Raw genomic sequence first — 26,104 nt, 5'->3', positions numbered from 1 at the left:
AAAATATTAAAAAAAAAAGACGCGAGACGAGGCCTACGGGACGCCGAGAGCAACAAGAGTGCGAAACATGAGACGGTGGGAAAACCATGCAAGATCGAATGGAGAATTGATGCACGGTTCTTTGTGTCGGGCGGCCGCTTGCGCCACCTATAGATCACGCATGCTCAATTACAGTACTCAGTTTAGTTTCGGTTTTGAAAGGCGGCCGAAATTGGTTTTTTGGTGCAGGCTTGGTACAGATTACCTGTATTTTGGCAAAATGTAGCAGGATGTAGCATGGTTAGCCCCTTGGCGCTGTTTGGAGCAGCAATCACATCACTGCGGGTCTGACGCATGCGGCCTTCAGACATTGATGTCGCTAACCATCGTTGATCATACCTTCCTGTTTTCTTTTTGTCAAAGCACCATTCAGTTTGGCAAATAGTGACTGTCAATCAAGACTTCTTTTTTACACTATCACCCCAAAGCTTGTAGACCCCACCCCTTTTTGACAAAACCTTGGCTGTCAATCAATTCTTTGAAGCCCCACCCCAATACCCAGAGTCCCTGCCCTCATCAATAAAGCAAGAAATAGTTGCTTATAACATTGCAGCACTTTTTTTTTATTAGAGCTTCATTCCCTCTGCCCGGACACCCCACCCACCTTGACAGAAGCATAGCTATCAATCGCAGCCTTTTCATAGAAAAAGCTTGTTTTCTTTGCCCAGAATCAACAAAAATGACACTGCCAATCAAAAAAGCTTTTCTTCTTAAAAGCCTGTTCTTTTTTTTGATCTTGACAGAGGCATAGCTGTCAAATTCCCACATTTTTTGTTAAAAACTCGTTTCCTACATCCACCTTTACAAAAGTGTATCTGTCGATCAAAGGAGATTTTTTTCTTAAGAGCCCCACCCCTATGCCCCAAGACCCCACCCACCTTGACAGAAGCGTGGCTGCGTTCGGACATCGCCTCGTCTTCCCCCGAAATGTCTTCGTCGTCTCCGTCGGGCGGAGACTGTGTGCCAGACTTCCTCCGGCTCCGCCTCCTTGGTTCCAGGCCCCCGGCAAACGGGCACTCCGACAGGACTCCCCGATCCGAACGAGTGGCCCTGGTGGGCATGCCAGTCAGCGAAGGGGGCCGGCTCTGGGGAGGTGGAGTTGGGGGCTGGGCCGGAGGCGGAGCCTGCGTGGCTCCACCCTGCTGGGACCGGCTGCCCGAGACACTTGGGGGGCGACCCCGGCGAACTCCGCCCTTCTTGGAGGCAGAGCCCGTGTCCGACGATGCTCCACCCCCGCCGGGTGGAGCGGTCGGTGGGGACGATCCGCCGCTGTTGGACTTCTGCTGCGGCTGCTGATGGAAAGAAAATCAGGGATCGGTCAAAATTGACTGAGCAAAACTTGAAACTACCTTGTTACCTTACCAGGGGAAACTAATGCCACGTAGCCACATATTCGAGGGTGGTTCACACATGTGACCGAATATGTTGCATCCGCTCGAACAGCTTATGACTGGAGAACACGCTTCTACACTGGCGACCACCATCAGATAGCCCAGGAATGCTTCCAATTTACGTGTAACTACTGTAAAGTCCCGTAGGACCTCTCGTCGTAAGTGGCTGAGAGTGGGAACAACGCACTCATTCGTACCCAAATCCAAATGAGCAATCCAGCCTTAAGGCAGCTGTTACATCAGTTCCAACTTGGTTACATTACAGCACGTAGAACACGGCACGCATACTTTGCAAACCAGCCGAACGGCGTCCAGCCAACCACCGCTCCAATTCCTTCATGCTAGCAAACAAATCAATGTCTTACCGATCCTTCGGCACCCTGCCGCTCCTGCAACAAGATGCACGACATCAGTGAAACGCCGAAAGCGACGCCGAGCACTCGGAGCTCCACAAAGAAGGTGGGCGAGGACTCACCTTCTGCAGACGCTTGCGCCGAGCCGTCTTGTCCGTCACGTTCTCCACGATCCGGTTCTTCCGAACCCACTCGTCGTACCTAGAAAAGCGACGCGATGTCAGTGGCGCGCCTGAAGCCCTAAGCCTTCGTCCCATACCCTCAGCCCGACGACGCACCCATTTTGACCTCGCCCCAGCCATCTAGGAACCTTCCGGGCGCATCTGGCTCACAAAGCCCACCCACAGCAACTGGTGCAGTTCCAGTCGCTCCACAGCAAGACAGTGTTCTCGGCGCGGGGTAATTTGTGGTTACCGACGGCTTAGGAAATGCAGGGCGGGAGCTATTATCTTTTTTCGTGATTGGTTTATCAGAGTTCTTATCAACTAATGCCACAATCTGATTGGCTGCAGAGAGATAGTGAAATGTGCGGGATTCGCCACGCCCTGCATTTCTTAAGCTTTAAGTAGGGAAATGGCCTGGGAGGGTCAACTTTTGAACCCTTGTCTCAAATTGATTCAAACTTTCAGGGTGAATTAAACCCCATTAAGATTGGTGAAATCTAAAGTTTCAGTCTTATAAGCCATTTCTACAGCATGCTATGCTTAACAAGCTCCAGAAAAAAGTTACTTTATTAGGAAATGTATTTAAGAAAAATAATAATTGCAATCCACAAACTGTTTGGTTTAATGTGAAGTAGAATACCCATAGTGCAAGTTAAATACAAATTAATTGTAGAAAATGCAATTCTGGAGAAAAACAATAACACCCAAAAAGAGCAAACGATTTTAACAAATTTCTGAGTTTTAAATTATTCAGTTTTTGTCATGAAGAATTTAGCTTTTCCAGATTATGAGTACCTTAACTTGTTCCTCAGAAAACTTCAGACCAGGACACCACTGAATGAAATCTTTACACTTTCAAAATGTCAAATGATACATTTCCTCATACCACATTTCCTGCCGAAAAGTGAAACTGAGAAAAATGCATTTGAAGTTTCAACTCTAGGTTTCTTTCTTTTCTGCGAGTTCGAGGTAGGCAAAATTCACTTGGCGCATTGTTGGCACCTTCCCCTTTAAAACTTTCCTGTTCCCCTGGCAATAGCTCCCAGCTTGCGTCATTTGTATAGGCTAGCTAACGTTTATAGCAGGCATTCGTTGACAGATAAACTGGCAAGAACTAAGAGGCAAATCATACTACGGAAGAGCAGCAAAGCAGGAATATGGTCTGAAGTGGAAGATACTGTGAAAGGGTGTTTCTGAAGATGACACAATATCACATCACCGGGCAGGGCCACTTGTAAACCCCGTTTTGGGTCTCAACCAATAAGATTGCTCATACCAAATTTTTAGAATTTTTTCTGTTTGGATGTATTGGGTCCTCCTGGCCATTCATACTTGTAAATTTCGAAAGCTTCTACAGGCTAAACCTAGAGTAAATGGCACTTCCAATGAGGGTGAGATGTTGTGGCTAGGTTAAACGAGCATGAAGCAGCACTAAATAAAAAACGCAAAAAACTTGCTCCCTGCTGACTTGGAGGGCTGCCGACATGTTGAAAATAATTTATTCTGTGATAAATCCTGCATGTTTACATATGAAAGTTTCTGAAACCATACTTTGGAAGTTAATAAGCATAAACATATCATTTTTGAAAAAAACATTTTTCTCTGAAGATTTTGAATTCCGAGGCCATGTCCCCCCTTAAGTAGGGTTTTGTGTTTTTGGATAAATCTGATGAGCTTCGAAAAACACCCGCCGGTAACATTTGTGGCAATTCCAGATTTATCTGAAAAACTATGAATTTTAAAGTCCTGACGGCAAAATAGAAAGCAAACAAAAGACGTTATCTTGCAAATTAAGTTTGTCAGAGCACAGGACTAGTGGTTATGAGTAAATTCCAATCCGTTTTTTTATTTATGTTGAAATATTGACAACAGAAAGTTTCCCGTTTATCTCGCCAAGGTCCGTTAAGTGAAATGGGCCGAGGCACTTCTGGACCACGACAAAAGCCACTGTTCCGATTTCCAGTTTAACCATACCATCTGTGCTTCTTCGAGGGAAGAGAAGTTGTGTTTTGTAACAGTGAAAGATGTAAACCTGTTGAATTCATATGATGGTAAGGGCAGCAGTAGGTTTTATGCATGTTTAGCTATTTCAAAGTACCGACATTATTTGAAATAACACATGTTCTTGATTTCTCGTAGGACAGTTAGTACTGCCAATCGCAAGGGCATCAATGCCGAATGCAGCTGCAGAAATAACTTTCGATACCGGTGAGCTTTTTTTTTTTTTTATGAATTTAGTGTACATTTTATAATTTTTATTTTGATAAATAAAATAACAGAGTAAAATTAAGTTCCAAATTTCAGAGAATTGGGAATCTAACAAAAATAAACTCCGATAAACCCCTCATTTTAAGCGAAAAATAAACTCAGAAGAACACCCTCCTAAACTCCCAAGAAATAAACTCCGAAAACACAAAATCCTAGCCATAGGCAACTATAAACCGGTTATTGAGAACAGCCAACTCTTATGGTCAAAATGGCTTGATGAACGAAAATACAGAGCAAAGGACAAGGGTATAAAGATGGGACAAGCGCTAACTCACAACTGTCATTTTAATGCACTTACGAGGGAAGGGAGTGAAGGGGTGAAAATAGCGGCAATCATTAGACGAAAAGGACGAAAGAGAGATGCAAAGCATTAAAATGCCAGTTGCGAGCCGCCGCTAGTCCCGTCTTCGTGCCCTTGTTTGTCCTTTGAGCTACCTTTTGTTCATAATGCTTATCCAACTAGCCCACGTTAACATTTTAGCACAAAAGCGCTTTACCGACTCCCGAGGACCATCATCCGACGTTAGACGTTCGCAACAAAAGCCAACCTTTCCTCATATCGGAAGTGCTTCGACGAGAAAATGAGACCGAAGCGCAACTTCCCCACTGCCTGTCGATGAGCAACTGGTGTGTGGAAAGACAGATAGCACTTTGGAATGGTTCTATGAGGTAAGCCCTACCAAACGTAACAAGCATTCAACAACGCAGACGGACTGAGTTCAATAGATCACTCGAGATAAACAGATGCAACTACAGTACACGAGGGTAAAGGTAACAATGCAGAGTGCAAGTTTGTCTGCTTTTTTTGCATGGGTTCTGGTGACATCAGAACACCAAGCTCGAACTGGCTCTGGTTGAAGGATAGTGGGCAGACCTCAAAGAAAGCTGCCTTGAGGTGTATCCACTATCCTTCAGTCAGATCCAATTGGAGCTCGGCGTTCTGATGTCACCACAAGCCCTGCAAAAGAAGCAGACGAATTGGAGCTCCACATATAGTTTGGCAAACAAGCCGGTGAACAGACGAAAGGCAACACATACCAAAAACAGACTTCCCGCGGACCTCACGGTGCAACCAGACTACAGTACCCAGTGAATCTGCGGCACCCAAGCGGGGTACAGCTCAATACGGGGCTCGGCAAAGGAGCGCGCCCGTGCACCCGGCAGTCACCTCATGTTCCATCCGGTGTAGTGGACGTAGAACTTCTTGTCACCGGCCTCCTCCTCGATGCGCAGCACCTTGGCCTCGTAGATCTTCAACTGACGTCCCCGCCCATACTTGACCTTCACTCGGTCCCCGACGTCAATGCTCACGTCCAGCGACCAGCGGCGCTGCGGCGGCTCCCCGCCTTCACCCCGGGACTCGGACCGCGGCTCGGACTCCGTCGAGGAAGACGGCGCAGCACTGCGGCGAGAATTGAGCACCCCGCGTCGGAACCAAGTTTGGGGCGAGGGGGCCTAAAGGCTTGTTCGCACCCTTGCGTCTGCTTAGGAACAAGTTCTGGCAATGTCTTACGCCAGGGAGCACGCTGGCACCATCTATTGGGTGGCAATAGAACCCTCAAGATTTCCATACATTCCCCCTCTTTTTTCTTTTTTTTTTCATTATTCTTTTTTTATTGGCTTGTAAACTTTTCAGAATGTTGTAAATGTTAGATTTTGCAAACACCGCAAATCCTTCGCTCTAGTGAAATGCAGTCCCACGGCCACTTCAAAGATGACACCAGCGTGCCAGTCTGTTCTCTCGGCACAAGAGATCACGAGAACTGGGATCGTACAAAGCAAGCGCAACTGTTTGAACCGGCTTTTAGGGCGGTGGTTCTGAACCACCAATGTTTCTGGCACCCCTTCTGAAACAACAGAAGATAAAGGGGAAGCCGTCCACCGGGGGAGAGGCGACTATTGAACGGTTATTACGGCAAAAGGGTGAATGAAGAAAACGAAATGCATGCAAACTAATTTTTGAAGCTCTGAAACGGAGAATAATCAACACGCTCACTCGACACACGTGGTTTGGTCTATTTAGGTTTGAGAAACAGCCAGCATCAGTAAAGAATCTATGGAAAATTGCTAGGCAACTATGGTGCATACATGAAACGTTCTAACATCAGAAACATTTAGCGATACTCCGAGTTTCCAGATGCCAGACGCCTATGTTCACGGCTCTCTTCATCAGATAGTTTAATGCGTACTATTTGCAAGTACACTTGATAGGTGTTCCTAGAATGAAGCGATACTTCCGCTAATCGGGCTGATAAACTTGGCGACCTTCCAGAGCCTCCAATACTCTCGAGCTCCTCTCCCTTAGTGCGCACAGGTGGTAGAGCAGCTCCGCACCTACCTCACTCCTCCTCGCCCACCCCTCTGAAAACATGACCTCCCCGTTAACTAATCACCACCGAGCACCTCACTCCTCGAGCTCTCGTGGCCATGCTTTTATCTCGGCTTCACGGAATGCCGAACACCTAGCCAAAGAATGTTTCACATTAAAAAAATAGTATGGTTGCTCGGCTTAACTGACAGGTGAGGGCTTCGGGGACTCTACGAAGGCCTTCAGAAGCCCAAGGAGGCCTTCAGAGCCCCCTCCCCCCCAATTTGAAAACCACTGCCTTAGAAGAGTACTGAACTCCGGAAATGCATTTGTCTGGTGTGTGCCCAACAAGTATGTCACATCCTTTTGACACGTATGCCAGGACGTTTTGATGTTCCCCAAGCTTCTGAGCCTCTGGGACAAAAAACAAACACCCTATAAATGAACAAATATCTCTATAACTAATCAGGTTGCAATGCGAAGCCTTCGAATAAACGCACAACTGTTTCCATAGCGCTGTAATAAGCACAAGCATTGCAACTCCACTTACACTCTAATTAACCGAACATTGGAACAAAGCGACTTCAAACACATCGACGATAGAACAATAAAGACAACCGAGGGACCGAGACAAAACGAAAAATCCCTAGCTCTCTAGGTAGGGAAGTTCCTTCCCTGGGTAGCTGCACTTGCCTAGGGAACATCTGGCCCGGGGCACCTCCGCATCCCTCCATCCCTTCAGAGAGACTTCGGGAGAGAAAAGGAGATGCATTCCTTACACTCGAACCACGATTGCCAGACCGACAGTGGCTCGCCTTAGCCAACTAGTCTAACTCTAGAGAGCTAACGGCGCAAGAGCCGAGAAATTCAGAATGCAGCGCTCACGTCAACATAAACGAGCTCACCTGTCGTCCTCCTGTTTCTCCCGTTCTGCCGAATCGTCTGGTTTACTCTTCTTCATCTGTAACAGGAACGAGCACAATTAGAACTCGTTCAAACTCGAGTGTTCTGCCTCTTCGCCCGTCTTCCTCCTTGCCACGCAACAACGCAACACATGCGCACTTGAGACCTTAGAGGGGCCATGAAGGCAATTTGGAAGTTTCGTTTCACAATCGATATGGGCGTCAGGCACGTCTCGGACACTGAGTGACCAAGTTCTAGCCCGAACAGACGTTTGGGTGCCGCACCGATCAACTAAACGGGTGTGGTAATCATCGCACAGAAAACAATACAGTCGAATCTCGTTAATTCAAACTTTCTTAATCCAAACTAACATGCTGGTCCCATCCTATGCATTTCTATGGGAGGAAACTCCCGGTAATTCAAACTCTACTTTATTCAAACAAATTTTTGGTCCCCCTCGAGTTTGAATTAACGAGATTTAACTGTATATCCGCCAAAGCCCTCCCCCCCCCCCCCCCCCCTTTCACCTCCACGGGACAGCGGCAGAAACGCAAGCTAAAGTTCACTGCGTGACGTCGAAGCATGACTACAACAGCTCCTCGTCGGGCGACTGGTTGAAATGAATGACGCGCTCTTGGCGTTGCGGCATCGGCGAGGCAGGTGGAGAGCCGGGAGGGTCGCCTGCTCCGAGGCGGCGACCAAGGTGTCGGTGGCAAGTTGAGGCGCCCTAGTAAAGCGCCAATCCAGAGTTTCGCGTCTTAAGAAGCATCTCCCGTTCCGTCGGCGTGGGGTCGCTGAACACTATAGCCCACTGCGGGAACCACGCTGAGCCTCCATTAAATCCTACCGAAAACCGACAGTGCCCCTTGACGCCACGTTCGAACGTTGGTTCCCAATTAGAAAATATATTTACAGGCACAAAAATAAGAGTCGAAGAGTTCTAAAAAAAGATTTGAGTGGCATGCTAGGGAAAGCCCCAGTGCATCTGAAAACACATTCCTTTAAAAATTTGAAACTGCCTTCATGGTCTCTTTAAATTGCGAACACTCCTCATGCCATGCTCCCGCTATTCAATCTAGGCTCTACAGAGGTCCCTCACAAGCGGTCACGAGGCAGTATGATGTCCTCAAGCAAACTCAAACGCAACTGCATGAACTAGCCTTGATACAAGTTCTGTTTAGTTCCGGCACCGAAGGTCAGACTTGCCTGTCGTTTGAGCGCAGGTGGCGTGGGGGCAGTCTCTCCTTCCTCACGCTTCACCTTGACCGCTCTCGGCGGAGCCCTGTCGTCTGGGCTGGCTTCCTCCGCGGTGGCATCTGGTTGCGACCTCTCGACGCTCTCCCCTTTCCTTGAAGACGCCGCGTTCCCGCTCGACGACCTCGACTCGCGCTTGTCTGGGCTCTCGTTCTTCTCCCGTCGTGCGTCCTCGCGAGTCCGCACCTGATTTTAAAAAAAAAACAATGATCTCTCAATCTCGTGCAGAGTTAATTACTGCATCTGGCCGATTCCCAGAGAGTACAGTTCTTGGTTGGGGTCAAAGTTTGGATTTTGCCTAAGCATTTAGGGCCCTGAAAAGCCCAAAGAAGCCAAGGTAAAAGCCAAACTCGACCGTCTTTGGCCAGTCTAGGTATTTTGGGCCTAAATTTGCAATCAAGCGTGACCCGTATGGTGCGTTATTTCGCTCGCACCAACGTGACATGCGACAAACGCGCGCATGCATGAGTGGACGCAGACGCACATGCATAGAGCGATGGACAGTCCCCGCCATCGGCGCGTTCTTATGTTGCTAGACTTCACAAACTGCAGAACATGTAGATACTATTAACGCAGATATAATACAACAATCATTAATTAATTAGTACATAATTCAAATACATTAACACGTCATAGAAGACCAGTGTTTCATTTTGAGGCTGTAAATAAAGTTGCCTAAACCGCACTAACATCCCAGTGTACAAAACTGCATGCCGAGTCAGCCGCGACATCAGTGGAATCGGTGGTGTGTTGTGTGCTTTTGTCTGTTGTTCATTCGCAGACTTGTATGCTTGTTAGAAAGTTGGCTCGTTCACACTTTTGCCTCAGTAGTTTACTGTCATCTGAAACTCGACGCAGCCTCTGTTGTGCAGCGAAGAAAAAAGTAGCTCCTGCTTTGAACGTTTGTGCTGATGCATGCGCACATGCAAGATAGGCCATTTTGGGTGCGTCCTGCACGGTAAAACACTGAAAGAATGCAAGCATGACATCACCTATGCATCGCACGCGACTCGCCTGAAAACTGAACTGGTGGACCATACTTGGACAATGGGTCATTCTTTTGACTTCGCAGCCACGACTCTGGTGAGGAAGTTGAGATGGGGTCACCGAAAACTTAGAATCGTGGTTCATCCGAAGGGACACATCATCGTGCAACAAGAACCGCGGCCCTCTGTCCAAAGCCTACGTGGAACTTTCCGATACATAGGACTGAGTCGAAACAAACCCTTGCATTTCCCTGAAGATGCCCCTCACATGAGAGGCAAAAAGTGTAATGAAATAGTTTTACAGCGGAGCTGTTAAGGACTAGGTTCCCGAAGATTGTGTCCGGTACAAAACACTTGTCGAAAAAACGCCTCTGGACAGCTAATGCCATCTATAAGCGACGGCGGCAAGCACACAACCAGTACGGTTGCCGCCGTCGCTCGTAGATGGCGCCAACCTTTCCAGCTATCATAGAAGAATGGATAGTTGGACGGCGCGCTGGTGGGAATTCATCGTAGAAAACAGCGCGAAAAACAGACGACGACAAAGAAGAAGCACACGTAACAAGCGCAGCGCTCGTCACGTGTGTTTCTTCGCCCTCGTCTGTTTTGCGCGCTGTTTCCTACACTCTTATCAGTTTCGGTCTAGACTTTGGATAGGTCGGCCAAGCGCCCTTACGGGGAAAAAAAGACTGGCTGCGGAAGGAGCGGCGATGTACGCAGCAGCACGAATGGGTCCATAACCGCCGCAAAGCCACTGTCGCCTCAACTTCCACTGCGTCGAACGCTTCAGATCCTTTGCCAAAGAACAGCACATCGCTCGCCTGGAAAGTTGCCGCCGAGAACAGAACCAGCGATGTAAAGGGCGCCAACGGGCCAACGCCACGGACAACGATCGTGCCACAGAGGCCAAAAGCGAGGCCCGGCAACGGCTGCACTCCACGCCGGCTGAACAGTTTTCGGGCGCGACGGCAATGTTCCAGAGTGAGTTCGTGGATTACCTGTTTGGCGTCACGTGCGCCGTGTGCAACTGACTCTGGGTCGCCGGAGACCTATCCACGATCGGCGGCGTGTCAGACAGGAAGAAGCGGGAAACGGGCGCATGCGCGTTGCGGCAGTGTATCGAGTACAGCTACGCTGGTCTTCCTTCTTCATGAGAGTGGAAAGGCTGATTGTGTTTTTTTTATGTCATGTCAAATCGGTGTCTTTATTTTGATTATTACGTCCTTCGGCTTATGGAGCCTTTTGGAAAACAGAAAAAAGAAAGTGAATAAACTACACTGTACACAGTCTTCCACCATGATGCCCAACAACGTATTGCGAACCAGGCACAGCCGTAATGACCGCGCAAAAAGCGGAAGCGTTAAAATCACATAACTGCTTTCCAGCTTTTATTGGTGATAGCAGACGCCGACTTTTGACGTCAGTGCCAGGCGCACACTTTTTCTGGGCCGGCAAGAAACAGGCGCGTCAACAAAATCGAGCGGGCGCGTGTCCAGAATGACGTTGCGTTGACGTTGACGCGCGCAAATCACGCACAAAAACATTCTATGCAGGTCACGCTTCGGGCTTCGCCGCCTGGTTTCTCTTGACGTCATCTGGCAACTTTTGGGCCTAAATCGCCAAACAACTGTCCCAGGTAGGCTTCACCGCCTGGATTTTGGCTGTCATCTGGCAACTCTGGGCCTAAACCACCAGACAAGTGCCAAAGTTAGGCTTCACCAAGGTGTGGTCCGTTCGCCGTCTGGCTGTGGACCTAAATCACAGGACAGGTACCAGAGTTAGGCTTCAGCGCAGGTTGTTCGGTTGATACGTAGAACTTTTGGTTCATGTCTCGCACTTTAAAAATTATGAGGCAAACCAAAAAAAAAATCCATAGAAAGGCCAAAGAAAAGTTCCTTGATTGGCACTAACTAAATGCCTTAAAGGACACATGAAAACAAAAAAACAACATTTTTTTCTTAAACAACTTGGATGGAAAACAAATGGCATAAAACAAAATTTACAACGAAAAAGAATAATTTTTTAGCTATATTGACGGCACAAAACGAATTTATAGTTGGCGCCTGTGGAAAAGTGGTTGCTATGGTCACATGACTGACTGCTATGGTCACATGATGCTTGCACTCTTTCGGGAGCATCATATGGGCTCTAAAAGTTATGTTAAAATCTTAGTTTGAAGGGCAACAAAAAAAAAAAAATAATAATAATAAGAAGCTTTTAGAGCTCGAAGGAAGCTCCTGAAAGAGCGCAAGCACCACGTGATAGACCTGCGAGCAGGTGAAAAATTGACGGCGGGGGGGCACCTAAGTGTTCCTTTTCGGCAGCAGCGATGTGGAGAAACGCGTTCAACCGGCGAAGCGCCACGCTCAGCATGCGGCGGCGGCGGCGCAGCGCACAGGTCTACCACGTGATCAGTGGCGGCTCCAGCAGGTGGCAACTACAAATTCGTTTTGCGCCGTAAATGTAGCACTAAAAATTTTCTTTGTTCATTGTCAATTTATTTGATGGCATCCTCTTCCTGTCCAGACTCTTTTTAAAAAATGTTTTTTTCCTTTGCATGTGTCCTTTTAATGCAAAACTTTATTAGGCCCAAGTTTGGCCCCTAGGGTTGCTATACTAGCCAAGTTTGGTGTGTCTCCGGCATGCTGCCTGGGTTCTTGCTAAGTTGGCAAGTTGTTCCAAGTTGTTGGCTCGTAAGTCTCATCCTTTGCAATCTAGCCCCCTTTTTGGCTACTTCTGTGACACATTTAACGATCTGGTTACCCTCGTAGTCAACTAAACCACTTTCAATGTACCTTGCTTAGTCGCATCTGTAGTTTGCAGCTTATGCCACAGCAACACGCGTGGAAATATGGGCTCGCACAAAACGTCACTTACACACCTGTCGCACAGAAAAGCTGTGGTATGGTCCACAAACTCCACGAAACATTGGAAGGTTTCTTCGCAGAGTAGCCGAATCAATCGGCAATAGCCATAATTAGAAAAGCGTTTAAGCGAATCAATATCTTCCTAATCGGTGTTGCTGTGTCTATGCACAGCAAAGTATGTCGGGAAAGCCATCATACAGAATTCTAGATATAGAAGAAGTAGAAAGACTTGCAGATCTCCACAAAGCAATTGGAGACAGCACCTCAAAGAGCCTACAAAGTATCTTGTTTGTAATCTCTGCAGCTTTATATGTACTATGTATTACAAGATGTCGAACACATACACATTTGCAAGACCGGCCTCAGGGCGCCGCTATCTTGGTCAGATGAGGTGCGCATGGACACGTCATAATCCAATTACAAAGCCTTGCAAAGGCATCATAATCGGATTATGACCGTGCTTAAGTGCACCCCAACTGAGAAAGATGGAGGCACCCTAAGTCCAGACTCGCAAACATGTATAGCTGTCTTGCTCTGGCTCTCATGCTTTTTCAAGTACAAAACAAGTTTTTGACCAATTTTACCGGAAATCTTAACTTCCTCCGGAATGTCTGACCTGGCATCCCTGGCACTCATATACACGACCTACAGAGTAATCTGGGCTCGATCAGTTCTGGCACATTTTTGCATGGTCACTAATTCTCACTCGCCAACAGGAATTCATCAACCAAAAACAAGCCCAGAGGCAGAAAGCATATAAATATTACAGTTCGTTGGAACATAAATAACGTAGGACAAGCTCCTCTTACAAAAGCCCTTCACTCTTTCAACTTTAGTAGAGCAAACACTGGAGGGGAGATGAGTGCAGAACTTTGTGGGAGGGGATTGCTCTGCTGTTTTTAAGCAACAGACTGCAGGCAGTTCATTTTAAACAAGTACCGACAACATCTTGAGACACCTTCCAGCAGGCAAGCCCAATAAACTGTGCTATTACCTACTCATGCAACTACAGCGTCAGCTCCAACAGCTTTCGAACACACATGCATAACGTATCAACATGCACGCCACCTTAAACTACGCCTTGAGTCACACCCAATCACTGTAAGACGCACAGATCCCCGAGCCATTCTTCCGGCGCGGCTCAGGGTTGCTTCCAGAACTTCCACTCCGAATTCCATGCACATGCACGCCTCCACAAGAAGCAACACCGCAGCCACCCAAGTCTGGATTAACTTGAAGCCGGAAGGTTCGAATGAAGTCTCAAAAGCGGCACGTAGCGTTTCGAAGGTGTTCAGGCTGTGTTCACCATGCAATCAGCAACGTGCATTCAGGGGGGTGCAGACTTTTCGCGCATCGTCTCACGTCTTCGGCAGCATCATGCACGCGCTCCCGAAGAGTTTTGATCCAAACCTTTGTGTCATCCGCGCTTGTCGCAGCAGACAACTTCGCGGGCGCTGGAGACGCGGAGCTGCTTCCGCTGCTGCTGTCTTCGTCGGCCTTGGCGCCGGACGCCCGGATGGCGCGGGACGGACGGGGCTTCTCGGCGGCCGGTTCTTCTTTCGCGGCAGCCGGAGCGGTCGGAGCGGCGGGGGGAGCAGGCTTCTCCTTTGTTTTCTTGTCTTCTTCCTTGTCCTCTTCTTTGGCCTTGTCTTCTTTCTTCTATGCATGAATCAAACCATTGTATGCATCACGCTTCCGCTCGTTTGTTTGGGGGTCGCAAAATCAGACTGATACGAAGGGGGACATTAGCGTCTCGTGGCGAAAGCTAAAGGCTGCCGTCCACACTGGCGTCCAGTCTCCTGTAGGCTTAACCAAACCACCAGAACCGTGTTTCGTCTCGGCACACAGGACTCTTTACCAGTTTTGGCTGTTTTTGAGGTCCGCCAATATGCTATAGGGAAGCTCTCCGTAAGCTTGAATCTGACGCTGCACATTATTTGTCCGCAGTTCGTCCCCTCGATTCGGCGTGTGCAGCGAAAGAAACGTGCAGAGATAGTACAAACGTTTCAGAGAATGTGTACACCACTGCAGTCACCAATAAAAATACATATCATTCGGGATAATGTGGCCCCTCAATTAAACATTATTTTGTTGCGCTAGTTGTTTTTGCCTTTTTTAATATTACAGTCATCTTAGCACACTTCTACCAGGGCCTAGAGAGTTTTCCAAGATTATGCTCATGGACATTTATGGGAATAAATTGCAGCTGCTGGCTAAAGGCACAGTGGTTATGAGTGCATTGCGATTGACACTTTAGTACAAATGAAAGGAAGGTTCAATGAAAAATCTACTCAAGTTCCAAATCTTATGCCTTATCCACCATAGTCCGCCACAAACCATAAGATTGGCGACACCCAAAACGTTAAAGCTCACGACGACCAAAGTAAATTTTAAAGGCTGACGTTCAAAAGGTCTACAAGTTTGAGCGCGAGACCATCTAAGAAGGAACAACCCAGACATTCTATCAAAACAATATTAAAAAGTGCAATTCAAAAAGGCACTCATTGTCACCTCAAGCAAAAGCAAGTTTTGCGCATCGTTCATATGCTGCACGAAACTATGCTTTAGACGTTTGAAACATTTATGTCTTGATAAGATAATGTATATCTAATCTAAAATGTACCTTCATATGTCTTAATTATCCACATAAAGGAGGAAACTAGTAATGCTCCGCTTAGAGCCATACTTCCCTTACTACGGTTCTTGAGGTCCCAAAACGAGTATACACTCAGTTTTATCATGTGTCCGGCCGCAGTGGACACTATGAGCCATCCCAGCTAATCAAGCTCTGTGAACGTAACGCGCGACACACTCCGTGCGACCCTGCATCCCCTCTCCAAGGTCACGCAACACTCATACAACCTTGGATTGACCCTGATGGCTCATAGCAGGCACAGTGGTCGGTTGCGAGGCGAGACGAAACAGAGTACAGTACAGTCCATAAAGATACAAAACGACTAGTAAACCTTGACACAAAATGTGTCCGAACAGCCTCGAACAACTGCCAAGTAACCTCGGAAATCGAGAAACAAAAGTGACTGGAATGCTCTCAGAGCAGCATCTGAAGTTCTGCCAGGAAACAATGAGGTTCTTTCTCAGACGTTTCGGCAGGCGCTTTGGGGCCAGGCGGTCGATTGCAGGTTTTGAAAACGGGGAACTCTCACCTCTTTCTCTTTCCGGGCAAAGAGCGCCAGCCCCCGGTCCTGGTTCCGGGTCATGATGCGGTCCGACCGGTGCCGCACCCTTCCAGACCGCGGGTTGGACACCATGGTGCACCCCAGCTTGCGGTAGAAGTCCTCGAAGCTCTGCAGATACCTGGCGAAGGAGAGCGGGAGAGTAAGAAAGAGAGGGGGAGGGACAGTCGCCCAAATAGAGTGATAGTTAGAGTGAGAGAGAGTGAGAGTCACCCAAACAGAAAGAGAAAGTAAAATAGCGAGAGATGGCAAAAGAGAAGACAACAGCAACCCAAAGAGAGAGGAAGTAAAAGAAAGAGGAACACTCCCAAACAGAAAGGGACAGCCACTCAGAAAGACAAAGGGACAGCCACTCAGAGAGGAGAGAGAGGCAGCAAGAGAGCGAGAGTAAGAAACAGTTAAAGAGAAAATAAGAGAGAGCAAGCTAAAGAAGTAGAAGAGAGAGGGGGACTCATACTTCTTGTAGGCCCCCCTGAGCAGGTTGGTGTTGGCCTGGGTAGGGGCAGGCAGGCCCAGCCTGCGGTACACATCCCTCCACTGGTTGTGGTTGGTGACCCGGTTGCAGCCCCCCAGCTTGCCCACCACCCGGAACAGCCGGTACAGGTTCAGGTCCCGGCCCCCCATCGCGGGGCCCTTGTTGATGGGGGTCCCTGCAAGAAGACGGCAACACCCCTTCCGTTACCGGGGAGCCCAAAGACTCATCCTTCGGGGACTACCGTCGCTCAGGGAAAATTTGTGCAAGACCGAGACGGTGAGCTTCCTGCAGATTCTGTATCTGACATCCAAATATTGCAGCATTTTTTTCTTTGTTGCGTCAGTGCTGGTCTCTGCTGGTATTATGGTCAAGAGTGGTTAGTAAGTGAAAATATCCAAGTAGCCATCAGTCAATCCAGCTACTTCTTCGTTGCAAACCCGTGCCGGATTTTGGCTTTCTATCAAGCTAAGAGTTGTTTGCAGGCACGAATGTTGAAGTATCTGTCAATCAATCCGTCTCGCATAAAATAAGAAAACCCTTACTGGAGTTTTCGTCTATGTTATCCAAAGAAACCAGCTGACTCCAAAAGGGGCTGAAAGTTAAGCTAGTTGCAACCAATTCAAAAATGTAAAAAACAAATGAGAAAAAAAATTTTTTAAGACACCTAAGCACTTTTTATGAGTTGTGAATACAAAAGCATGAATGTTATTCTTCCAATCCCTTAGTCTGTCAGCGGTGTACTGGCGTGGAGGGCCACATTTCGCTAATGCCGAGGTTTGGCGCCAAGAGGAGCAAAGCCGTTACTGCCGAGTCTCAGCTGAGACCCTGTTCTAGCAAGCCAGCCCAGAAGCAACCGAAAGCCTCCCCCAACTCCCTCCGGCAACGCCTGACGCGAGAGCAGAGACTGAGCGCGTGCTCTCGTGATATGGCCGCCAATGGGTATTTTTAGGAGCAGTTCCACTCGACCAACAGGAGAGTGGACATTTCTTTCGCGGTTCCAGAAGCCGCCGGCTCCGCTCTATGGGATAGTTAATGCTTTTGCATTCAAAAATGCATAGCAAACTGCTGGGCAGTTGTGCTGCACGTGAGACGTTCAAGCATCTTGCTACTTTGGTGATGCTTGCTCGGCTCGTTCGGTACGTTCAGTCCTGGGTGTTATGTATGGGTCTTCGTCGTGTGTGTCTAATTCAATGTTGTTGCTTGCGGTTGCACCTTTGGGCATTGGTTGTGATCGTTTAGCAGCCCGACTGGGTATGTTGAGCTATAGATGTCTTCGTCCAGCTTTATTCTTTTGGGACTGGCACCTACTCTCTAGGCGCTCTTTGTCGATAACTTTAGCTGTTAGCTTAACACGTGGCACGTACATTTAATAGCAGTTCCTGGAATAAAAATACCAACAATACTCCTAGTATATAAAAAATCAACCAATCAGCGTTCAGCTTGGGTGCGACGTCATAAGTGACATCATACCTCATTCAGCCAATCAGCACTAGGATAATCGGCGGTTTCACAAAGCTTTTAAACTCCCCCCAACAAAGCAAAAAATGTTTCACGTTAAAAAGAAAGAAACCCGTTTAAATACAGGTCTCTGACCCATTTATTTAGTATCCGCTCACCTAAAAAAATAGTGCAAAGCACAACGGACAGAAAATAAGCACGCACGAAATGCACCTGCAAGTATATCTGTTTTGTCGCGCAGTAGGTCGTCATTTCCAAACTAGTCCGTAGGGTCGTCATAGTGGCTCTAAGCCAACAAGTCTCAGCCTATGGGTCCCTAAAAATTGGGTTTTAACGCAGCAGGAACAACCAAGCGTAAAATTCAGTCTTAGGCTAGGTGGCACCAGCTGGCACCCGACACAAAAGGTGTAACAACTAACTTCCTTCTACCCAGAGCGTCGCTGGGGCAAGAAAAGTGCCGACTCACCTCGCTCGTCCATGAACTTGTACAGCTGAGCCACAAAGCGGTCCTTTTCTTCGCTCGGTTCGTCGTCAGATACCTGCACAAAAAGGTCAGACTCACTTCAGCCTACTCAGCAAGAGCGCGGGTCACTCTTCTTCCTTAAAGAGATCAAACTAGGTCACGACACTGCAACCGACGGCTTCAGAATGACGAACCCGTGCAAACAAACCCAACTAAGCCAGGCTTCAAGATGGCTGACACTGGCCAATCAGAACGCTCGATTGTCCAGCTCAGGCAACTGCTACCCAAGATGGTCGACGCTGGCCATTCAGAAAGTGCAATTGTCCAGTTCGAGAGCATTCCATGCAAGATGGCCGACACTGGCCAATCGGAAAGCTCGACTGTCCAGTTCAATGGGACCCTCTGCAAGACGGCCAACACTGGCCAATCAAAAAGCTTTGTTCGTCCAGTTCTAAAGGATTCCGGCCAACACTGACCAATCGGAAAGCTCGAATATTTAGTTCAAGTCGACTCAACGGAATGCAGTACTCTCAGAGCATTCAGTGGCTCTCTGGTTTGTTGCAGGTTCAGAATAACAGGACAAGACCCTCTCATAAAGCTCTCCACTCACGACTGGCGGCCTCCCCCTCTCCACACATGCCTCCCCTCGAACGTTTTCTCTGGTAAAGTGGAAAGAGTAGAGGAGTGCGAATATAAAACAACCGCATCTCCACGTGGTGAATGATGTTGATTGGGGCGAAGCTCTGGTGGTGCTTGTCTGCGTAGACGCTGAGCCGCAGCATGTCGAGCCTTTCGTTCGTTTTCATTCAGGCCACGCTGCGGTCAAATGCTCAAATCAGGGGTGGAACTCATGAAATGTACTTGGGAGCAGCCACGGGAGCAGCTGAAACAGCTGTTTTGGAGCAGGTTGGGAGCAGCTAAAACTACATTCTGGAGCAGGCTAGGAGCAGCTCAGATCAGTTTGCATTGCACTTCAGCTTGTATCTTAGACAAGCACGAAAGCAATTTCAATTGTGCTTAGCAGCAGAGATGAACATGAGCGGTTAGGGACCTAGGTAGATGGAATAACAGTGTAACAGATGCGAAAACTTGAAACTTTGTGAGCCTTAATGAGAATCAAAAAGCAAGTAGCCTATATGTTTCTGAAGATAGCGTCCTTGACATTTTCTAAGTGGCTTTCAGCTGCTCAAAATGCAAAACCAGCACTGCTTATCGCACAGCCCATACGTGCTCGACATAGTAATTATATGTGCGAACCACGTGACGTGCGTAAGCGACGGACGTGCAGTTGCACGGAGGAACAGGGCAACAAATTTCGAGTTTATCCTATTGTGCAACTCGATATCGAAGCAGCAGACTACGATTAGCGAAGTTATCGTATTTGAAGCGATAAGCAGGAGCAAGCTTAAAGTACGCCGAGCAGATAAGTAGAGCTGCTGACCGGCAAGGTTTCGGATCGGACCGCGTGTCAGTTCTATCAAATCACGATTTATCTTGCAAGAATGCGGTTCCAACTCTTAACGATGAAGCACTAAAAGGAATATTTTGCTCATTTGCTTTTGACTGGATGACGTCCGGATCCCGGGCCGCAGAGCCTCATGCAATCTGACGCTTAACGACTCGACCTTACCTCGGCCTACTTGCCCTACCGCTTATGGTTGAAGAGTAATGTTCAATCCAGTCGCAGGTGGTGTAGCGCTTAGAATCCGAGTTTTTTTCGCGCGCTTCCGACTCGCGATAGACAAGGGGAATACACAGAACAAGGGATTGCAAGGCCGACCAGGCTAAACGCCCTCATTGTTGACAATCGAGTCGATAAAAACCGAAACCAAGACAAAATAAAATGTTTTTTTTGGCGCACGTTTTGCGATTTGGCGCATAATGGCGCGAGGTATTGGCTGTGGCGCAGTTTCTGCAACATGGCGCAGGATGGCGCAGACACATGCGTCTGGCGCAAAATGGCGCAAATGGCGCAGCCGTTCCACCCCTGTCAAATGCGTATATAACCACGTTCCATACCGCACATTCTCTTTCTGACATGGATGAAAACGAACGAAAGGCTCGACATGCTGCGGCTCAGCGTCTACGCAGACAAGCACCACCAGAGCTTCGCCCCAATCAACATCATTCACCACGTGGAGATGCGGTTGCTTTTTTTTTTGCCCTACACGAGCATGGGAACACGTGCTCACGTGCTTGTGTGTGCACCCGACGGCGGACGGACATACGGACATGGCTAGCCCCTAATGAGCTTCGCCCCTAAAAATTTCCGAATATGAATTGTATATGTGTGAAATAATAAGAAACGGCGACAACCCTTGTCCTTTGCAACAAGGACTGCCTCCTCCATTGAACTCTATCGTTGTGTCAATGGACTCCCCAACGGCATGCTCGGTGCGTCCTTTTTATATTCTTCCATCAACCAAGGGTGCTGCTTAGGTGGTTTTGGAGCGTTGCAGTTGTTCCCATCGGTGTTTGAAAAACCCTTTCGCGCAACTTGCACCGAGCTGTCAACAGCGAGGGTGTTGTGTGGTACTGCCAAAGAAGGCTTTTTCCGGCTTTCGTTCCTTGTTTGCTCGGCAGTTCGTCAAATGCGGCCGAGGTCATACTCTGAGGACATGTCTGAACAAGAACAATACCGGCATTAACTAGAGCAGCTGGTGTGGCTGACAAATTGCCTAACAAAGTGCACAAAGCAGTGGAAGCCATCTTGTCCAGTAGTTTGAGTTGTTGTCTATGGCAATGCAATGTTCTTAGTTGTTTTTTCCTCTTTTTAGTTTTCAAACATTTATAAATACTCTGAAAAAACTTTATTGAGATAAGCTTACTGTTTGGCCTATTTTTAATCTGCAAAAAATACATAATGTGTATTGCTAAGAGTAGTACATAACTTGCCCGATCAAAAAAAAAAAATCTACTGTTTGGTGGGGCATATAAGAGTTTTATGTAAAACCGAAACTAAGCCCATATAGAACAAATAATGAATGCATAGTGTGTAGCTGTAGCTTTCGGTGACTAAACATCCTGAGATACTTCGGAATGTTCAGGGCATGCACGGCACACCTAATATTACTTATTTACCCTAATATTAGGAGCTCTGTCTGAATGTTCACAGTATTTTTTCTTAATATTCGGTCGGGAAAGTTCGAATATGCAATTCTTGAATATTCGGCCGTGGCCGAATACTTGGCAAATTCCAAATATGCAATTCTCAAATAAAATAAGAAAAATATTATAGTAGCATTCAAAATTTTGATTCTTCGCACACCCTTCGGAAAGAGTGGAGGGCTTTGAAGGAGGAGCTTGCTCTGCCATCCTCAACCCGCTACAGACCAAACCAGAGCAAGCATGAAGACCCGACTCACATCCGACTGAGAGTCCTGCTCGTCTTCGTCTGCTGCAGCGGCGGCGGGCGAGGACGCTTCGGGCGTGCGGTTCCTCGGAAGCAGTTCCTGCTGGTCCCAGTTTGGGGGCAGCACCCGCTGGTCCAGGAACGCGAGGGCCCGGTCCACCGCCGAACGCAGGGCGTTGCTCTCCACCCGCGCGCTGGAGTCCCGGCTGAACTCCCGTAGCTCCCGTTTGGTCACCTGGAAGCTGAACGAGCGACGCGGTAGTGCGTCAGCAGCAACGGCGCTTTCCGCACGCAGACGCACGTCGGGTACTATAGTCCGTTGCAACTCAAGAAGCTAGGCCGAGGGTAAGACAGGCCGGAAAGGAGGAGGCAGACGGAACACTGGAAGAGAGAGAGGGAAACCTCCTCCTCTCTCTTTAGCGTTCCATCTGCTTCCATCTCGCCGGCCCGTCTCACCCTCGCCCTACCCTCTTGAATTGCAACGGACTATAAGAACCCTATGCAGTTGTACATCTGGAACTATGGAAACTTCTCATGTACAGTGTGTCCCAACAAAAAAAAAAAATTTAGTTTCTTTTTTTTTTTGTAAAACTTAACAATGCATCGCTGAACGCTGCTGAGTCTCTGGCCAAAATGTAGTGACAGCGGTTTGAATCAGGTGCCGAAGTTTCAGAACAAAGGGTCACCTTATTCAAAAGTTGTAAGCGATTTTTCGAAAATTCCAACAGGACAATGGTGGCCGACGGAACCCACAAATACCTGGAGCTGAATACAGTGTCAACCACCAAGAACGGGTGCCACTTTCTTATTGACATTTTCAGAAAATCGCAGGCAACTTTTGGTTAAGAAAACAGTTGGTTATGAAACTTTGGCATCCAGTTCGAACCACCGGCGCTACATTTGGGTGGAGGCTGAGCGTTCGGCGATACACTGTTTATTTTTGGGGTCAAAAAAACACCGTGCGTTTTTTTTTTCAGAGACACACAGTACAGCTGGAATTAAAGATACTTCTCATGCATAGGATGTCCCACCCACCAAAAAAAAATGTAAACCATGTTTTCGTTGTAAACGTTAACTATTCTTCACTGAATGATCAATGTCTGCCCAGAGGTAGCGTTAGCAGTTCAGACCAGATGCCGAAGTTTCAAAATATACTTGCAGATGACTTTGTGTGGTTATGCAGCCAAAGCTATGGGCACACGGGCGCTCACAATCAAAGCCAAACACACGCGCTCTTCACTTCTCAAATGCCGCAGAAATTTGTTTGCGAGTATAACCGTTATCCCATTCAAAAGTTATAGGCAATTTTCTGAAACTTCTAGTGGAAAAAAGGCAGCCAGCGGATTTCACAAAGAAAGTTTAAAAAAAAATCACTTTACAACTTTTGAATGAGACGACGATTAGTTCTGAATCTTTGGCATTCGGTTTGAACTACTAACACCACATTATGGCGGAGACTGGGCGCTCAGCAACGCATACGTTGCTTTAACAATAAAAAAAAAAAAATTTTTATAGGGGACACAATGTTGTTGTGCATCAGTGCAACTATAGACTCTTCACAAGCACTTGTAAAGCTGGAACTAGTGATTCCTCTCGCGCAGTTCTGTGTCGGTAACTATAGACCCTTCGCATGCAGCTCTCTGTCGTACCCTGGTTACACCAGCCGCATCAACTCCACTGAACTAAGATAACAGTAATATGTTGTTCTTTTGCAGCCAGTTGACACCAAACCGAAAACTTCGGTGCCCCGTGACCAATCCAGACACTCAATTAGATGGACCACAGACGCATCTTAAAGCGCAGCTCTTAGGCGCCCAGTTCCAGCTTGAGCGGCGTTGGCATAACTGCGCGAAACGTCGCCGATCAGGACGTTTCGCATAGTGTGACATTTCCCACAATGCAAGACGTCGCGGTCATGACGTTTCACATAATGCGAAACGTCGCCCTCGGGATGTGTGCAAAACACCGCAATCGGAACGTTTCGCATGTGACGTTTTCCATAATGTGAAACGTCGCCGTTGGTGTAGGAGGAGGGAGGAGGTGGAGGAGGAGGAGAGGAGATGCCAACTACCCATTGTGCAGGCACGTAATATCACCACACATAAATCACAGAGAGGCACGTATGAAAACGTGGTGCACTCGTTATCCAAGCGGCCATCTACTTGGGTAAGGGTCTGTGCTGTACCCATCGATCTCTGTGGTACGTCAGACGAAGTTGGTGAACTTTCTGCTGCCAAGGTCGACAACGGCTTGCTCGTGGTAGCTCTGTATCTCTAGCCTACGGCACTCGCCGAATATTTGGTACAAGACGTAGAAGAACTTCATACCAGTCATGCGGGAAAACATCCCATTGGCCCTGAGAACTGTGCACTCGCTCTTCTCTGTGCCATCTCAAGGGAGCACGCTCAAAACTAATGGTGAGGAAATCAAAAACACCGAGCAGTCTTCGACAGAGCCGAGAGCAAGTAGGATGACATCGAGAGTATCACGTGCTTCGTCAAAGTGTTGACTCTAACGCTCTCTTGTTCTCCAGCATTGATCCTGCTGTCCTGTTTCCTGGCACCGGCAGAACTTAGACAGAGTGGAGCTTCCAGATGGGAGAACTATATTTCCTTTCTCCGGACAAACGGAGAGCGAGAATACCAGCATATATATATATATATATATATATATATATCTTTCTAGGATTGTTTAGCACGGTATATCGCAAAATCGGAATAACTCAAGAGAGGAGCAAAAGGAGGAGGAAAAAAAGGGAAGAGGAGGAGCAGAGGACGAGGGGAGGAGCACGGGAGGAGGAGAGGGTATGGATGAGGAGTGGCATACCCTCCCCTCTGTACCCTCTCTTCCTCCCCCTCAAGAGCTGCGCTCTAATTTGGCATTACAGGAAGTTGTAAACATCTTTCATTTTCTTATTATGACAAGTGTTTAATGCGAGATAAGGTATGTCTTTCTCTCGTTTCTGTAGCATGAAAACGAGTATGAAAGTGCTTCAAAAGCACGCGAGCAGGAGCAACGTCAAAGAGGGTGCATTCCCATTAACAAAAAAGAGTGGCTGCACTTGTAGATTACGGGCTTTCTGCCCGTTCTGAAGCCTGACGGGATTGTAACGGCAGCCCTGATCCCCAAACATGTCCTGTCCCAAAAATAGTTGCTGCTACGAATGTTCCTAGATGCCTACCCCACATTTCAAGCTGAGTAAGTATGTCGCTGGTGCTAGCCATTGATGGTGATATCACCAACACAACCATTCTGAAGTTAATAAAGTCCGACCAGTTTAAATGATGTAGGCGAGCACGGTACAGCTTGACAGTGCTGAGTGGCTCCTCACACAATCACAGAGTGGAATGCATTGCCAGAGTCTACTATCAAAAGTATTTACAAAAGATTGGTTCTTTCAGGAAGTGATTTTTATGTTTTCTTTGCTTGTTTTCTAACTTGATTTTGTGTTTAATTTACAACTTTTATTGATTTCCAACCTAATCACGTTCAACAAGATTTTTTGTTTTTTTTTCGTTTCGTTTCTTATTACTAGGTAGTTATAATGCCTCGGCACTGCAAGTTGTTCTTGTAAATAAATAAATGACAGTTGCCACCACTTTGGAACTCTGGCAGACAGCAATTCTAGAACCATAGCAAATGTTTGACTTCTCGCAACCAAATCATACGAAAAAAACAACACCCAATGAAATCTAAAAATCCCACAGAAAATGCTCAAATTTGAGGGTTTCATGTGCCAAACCAACTGAGGGCATCCGGCACGCCACAGCGGAGTACTGAGGACTAATTTGGGCCACCTGGGGTCCTTTTGATGTGCAACCGAAATCTCGGTTATACCATAGCGTCTTCTCCGCAATAAGCCTCCGTCAGATTGCAGTTATCTAGGCCTGGATTCGGACCCGCCACCTGGGCGGCTAAACCCCGCAGAAACTATCGAGGCGAAAAGAGCCACTCACAACTTGCTGTCGCGGAACGACCTCACGAGCAGCTCGTCCCTCCCAAGTTGACCACCGGTGCTCCCAGTGGCGGATGGAGACACTACCAGGACAGGAACCCAGGAATCCCGCTTGCGCTTGTCCCCGACGTCCAGGCAGCCGACACGGCCCACGCTCCAGTCCGGCAGGGACGGGGAGGACAAAGACGCCGCCGCCACCGATGCCGCCGTCGCGTTGCCGTGGCGACCGCCCGTCGAAGTGGCGGAGCTGGCAGAGGACCCGCCCCTTTCGCCACGCCCGCCGCCCCCCGACTTCTTGGGCGGTGTCGGAGTGGGCAAAGCCTCGTCTTCGGAACTGTCGTCTTCCCTGTGTCGGAGAGAAGGAGAAGGGTTTGAACTCGGATCCGTTTCGGTGAAAGCGAGGCATTTCGTTGGAGGGAGGTACCACAGCCTAAATTAACACCCCAGCTATTAGAAATGGCTTTCCCACTAAACACATGCAAGAAAAGCCTCTGCTATAATAGAAAAGGCGAGAATTAAAGCACAAGAAACGGAGAACAAGCTGAAGAGAGAAATACAGACTAAGCGCTACTTACAGCCAAAAAGGTAAACGAAAATGGTACGCACACCGCAAATCACAAGAATGATGATCACAGTATGCAATACCAACTTGCCCAAGAACATACTCTTCTAAA

At 47.8% G+C, this 26,104-nt stretch overlaps 1 protein-coding gene across 8 annotated transcripts in view; it reads right to left on the bottom strand.

Moving 5' to 3' along the window:
• The window catches only part of LOC115327648 (AT-rich interactive domain-containing protein 4A), a 60,550-nt gene that overhangs the window by 22,113 nt on the left and 12,333 nt on the right, over nucleotides 1-26,104 (bottom strand). For 2 of the 8 annotated variants that reach the window (XM_042293374.1, XM_042293372.1), the window contains exons 7-19: nucleotides 25,432-25,776; nucleotides 21,489-21,717; nucleotides 18,127-18,199; nucleotides 16,185-16,377; nucleotides 15,698-15,848; nucleotides 13,944-14,192; nucleotides 8,633-8,866; nucleotides 7,429-7,484; nucleotides 7,217-7,270; nucleotides 5,384-5,617; nucleotides 1,906-1,984; nucleotides 1,796-1,819; nucleotides 918-1,331 (exon numbers count right to left, since the gene is read on the bottom strand). In XM_042293374.1, coding sequence (XP_042149308.1) covers nucleotides 918-1,331; nucleotides 1,796-1,819; nucleotides 1,906-1,984; nucleotides 5,384-5,617; nucleotides 7,217-7,270; nucleotides 7,429-7,484; nucleotides 8,633-8,866; nucleotides 13,944-14,192; nucleotides 15,698-15,848; nucleotides 16,185-16,377; nucleotides 18,127-18,199; nucleotides 21,489-21,717; nucleotides 25,432-25,776 — 2,335 coding nt within the window. The remainder of the gene's footprint in view (nucleotides 1-917; nucleotides 1,332-1,795; nucleotides 1,820-1,905; nucleotides 1,985-5,383; nucleotides 5,618-7,216; nucleotides 7,271-7,428; nucleotides 7,485-8,632; nucleotides 8,867-13,943; nucleotides 14,193-15,697; nucleotides 15,849-16,184; nucleotides 16,378-18,126; nucleotides 18,200-21,488; nucleotides 21,718-25,431; nucleotides 25,777-26,104) is intronic. The other 6 variants (XM_042293375.1, XM_042293373.1, XM_042293376.1 and 3 more) reach the window with 4 other exon arrangements.

Source organism: Ixodes scapularis, unplaced genomic scaffold (genome assembly GCF_016920785.2).
Source record: "Ixodes scapularis isolate PalLabHiFi unplaced genomic scaffold, ASM1692078v2 PGA_scaffold4__175_contigs__length_147842914, whole genome shotgun sequence".
NCBI classification, from domain to species: domain Eukaryota; kingdom Metazoa; phylum Arthropoda; class Arachnida; order Ixodida; family Ixodidae; genus Ixodes; species Ixodes scapularis.
The sequence above is the reverse complement of the archived record's forward strand: the minus strand, read 5'-3'. Positions and strand labels throughout refer to the sequence as shown.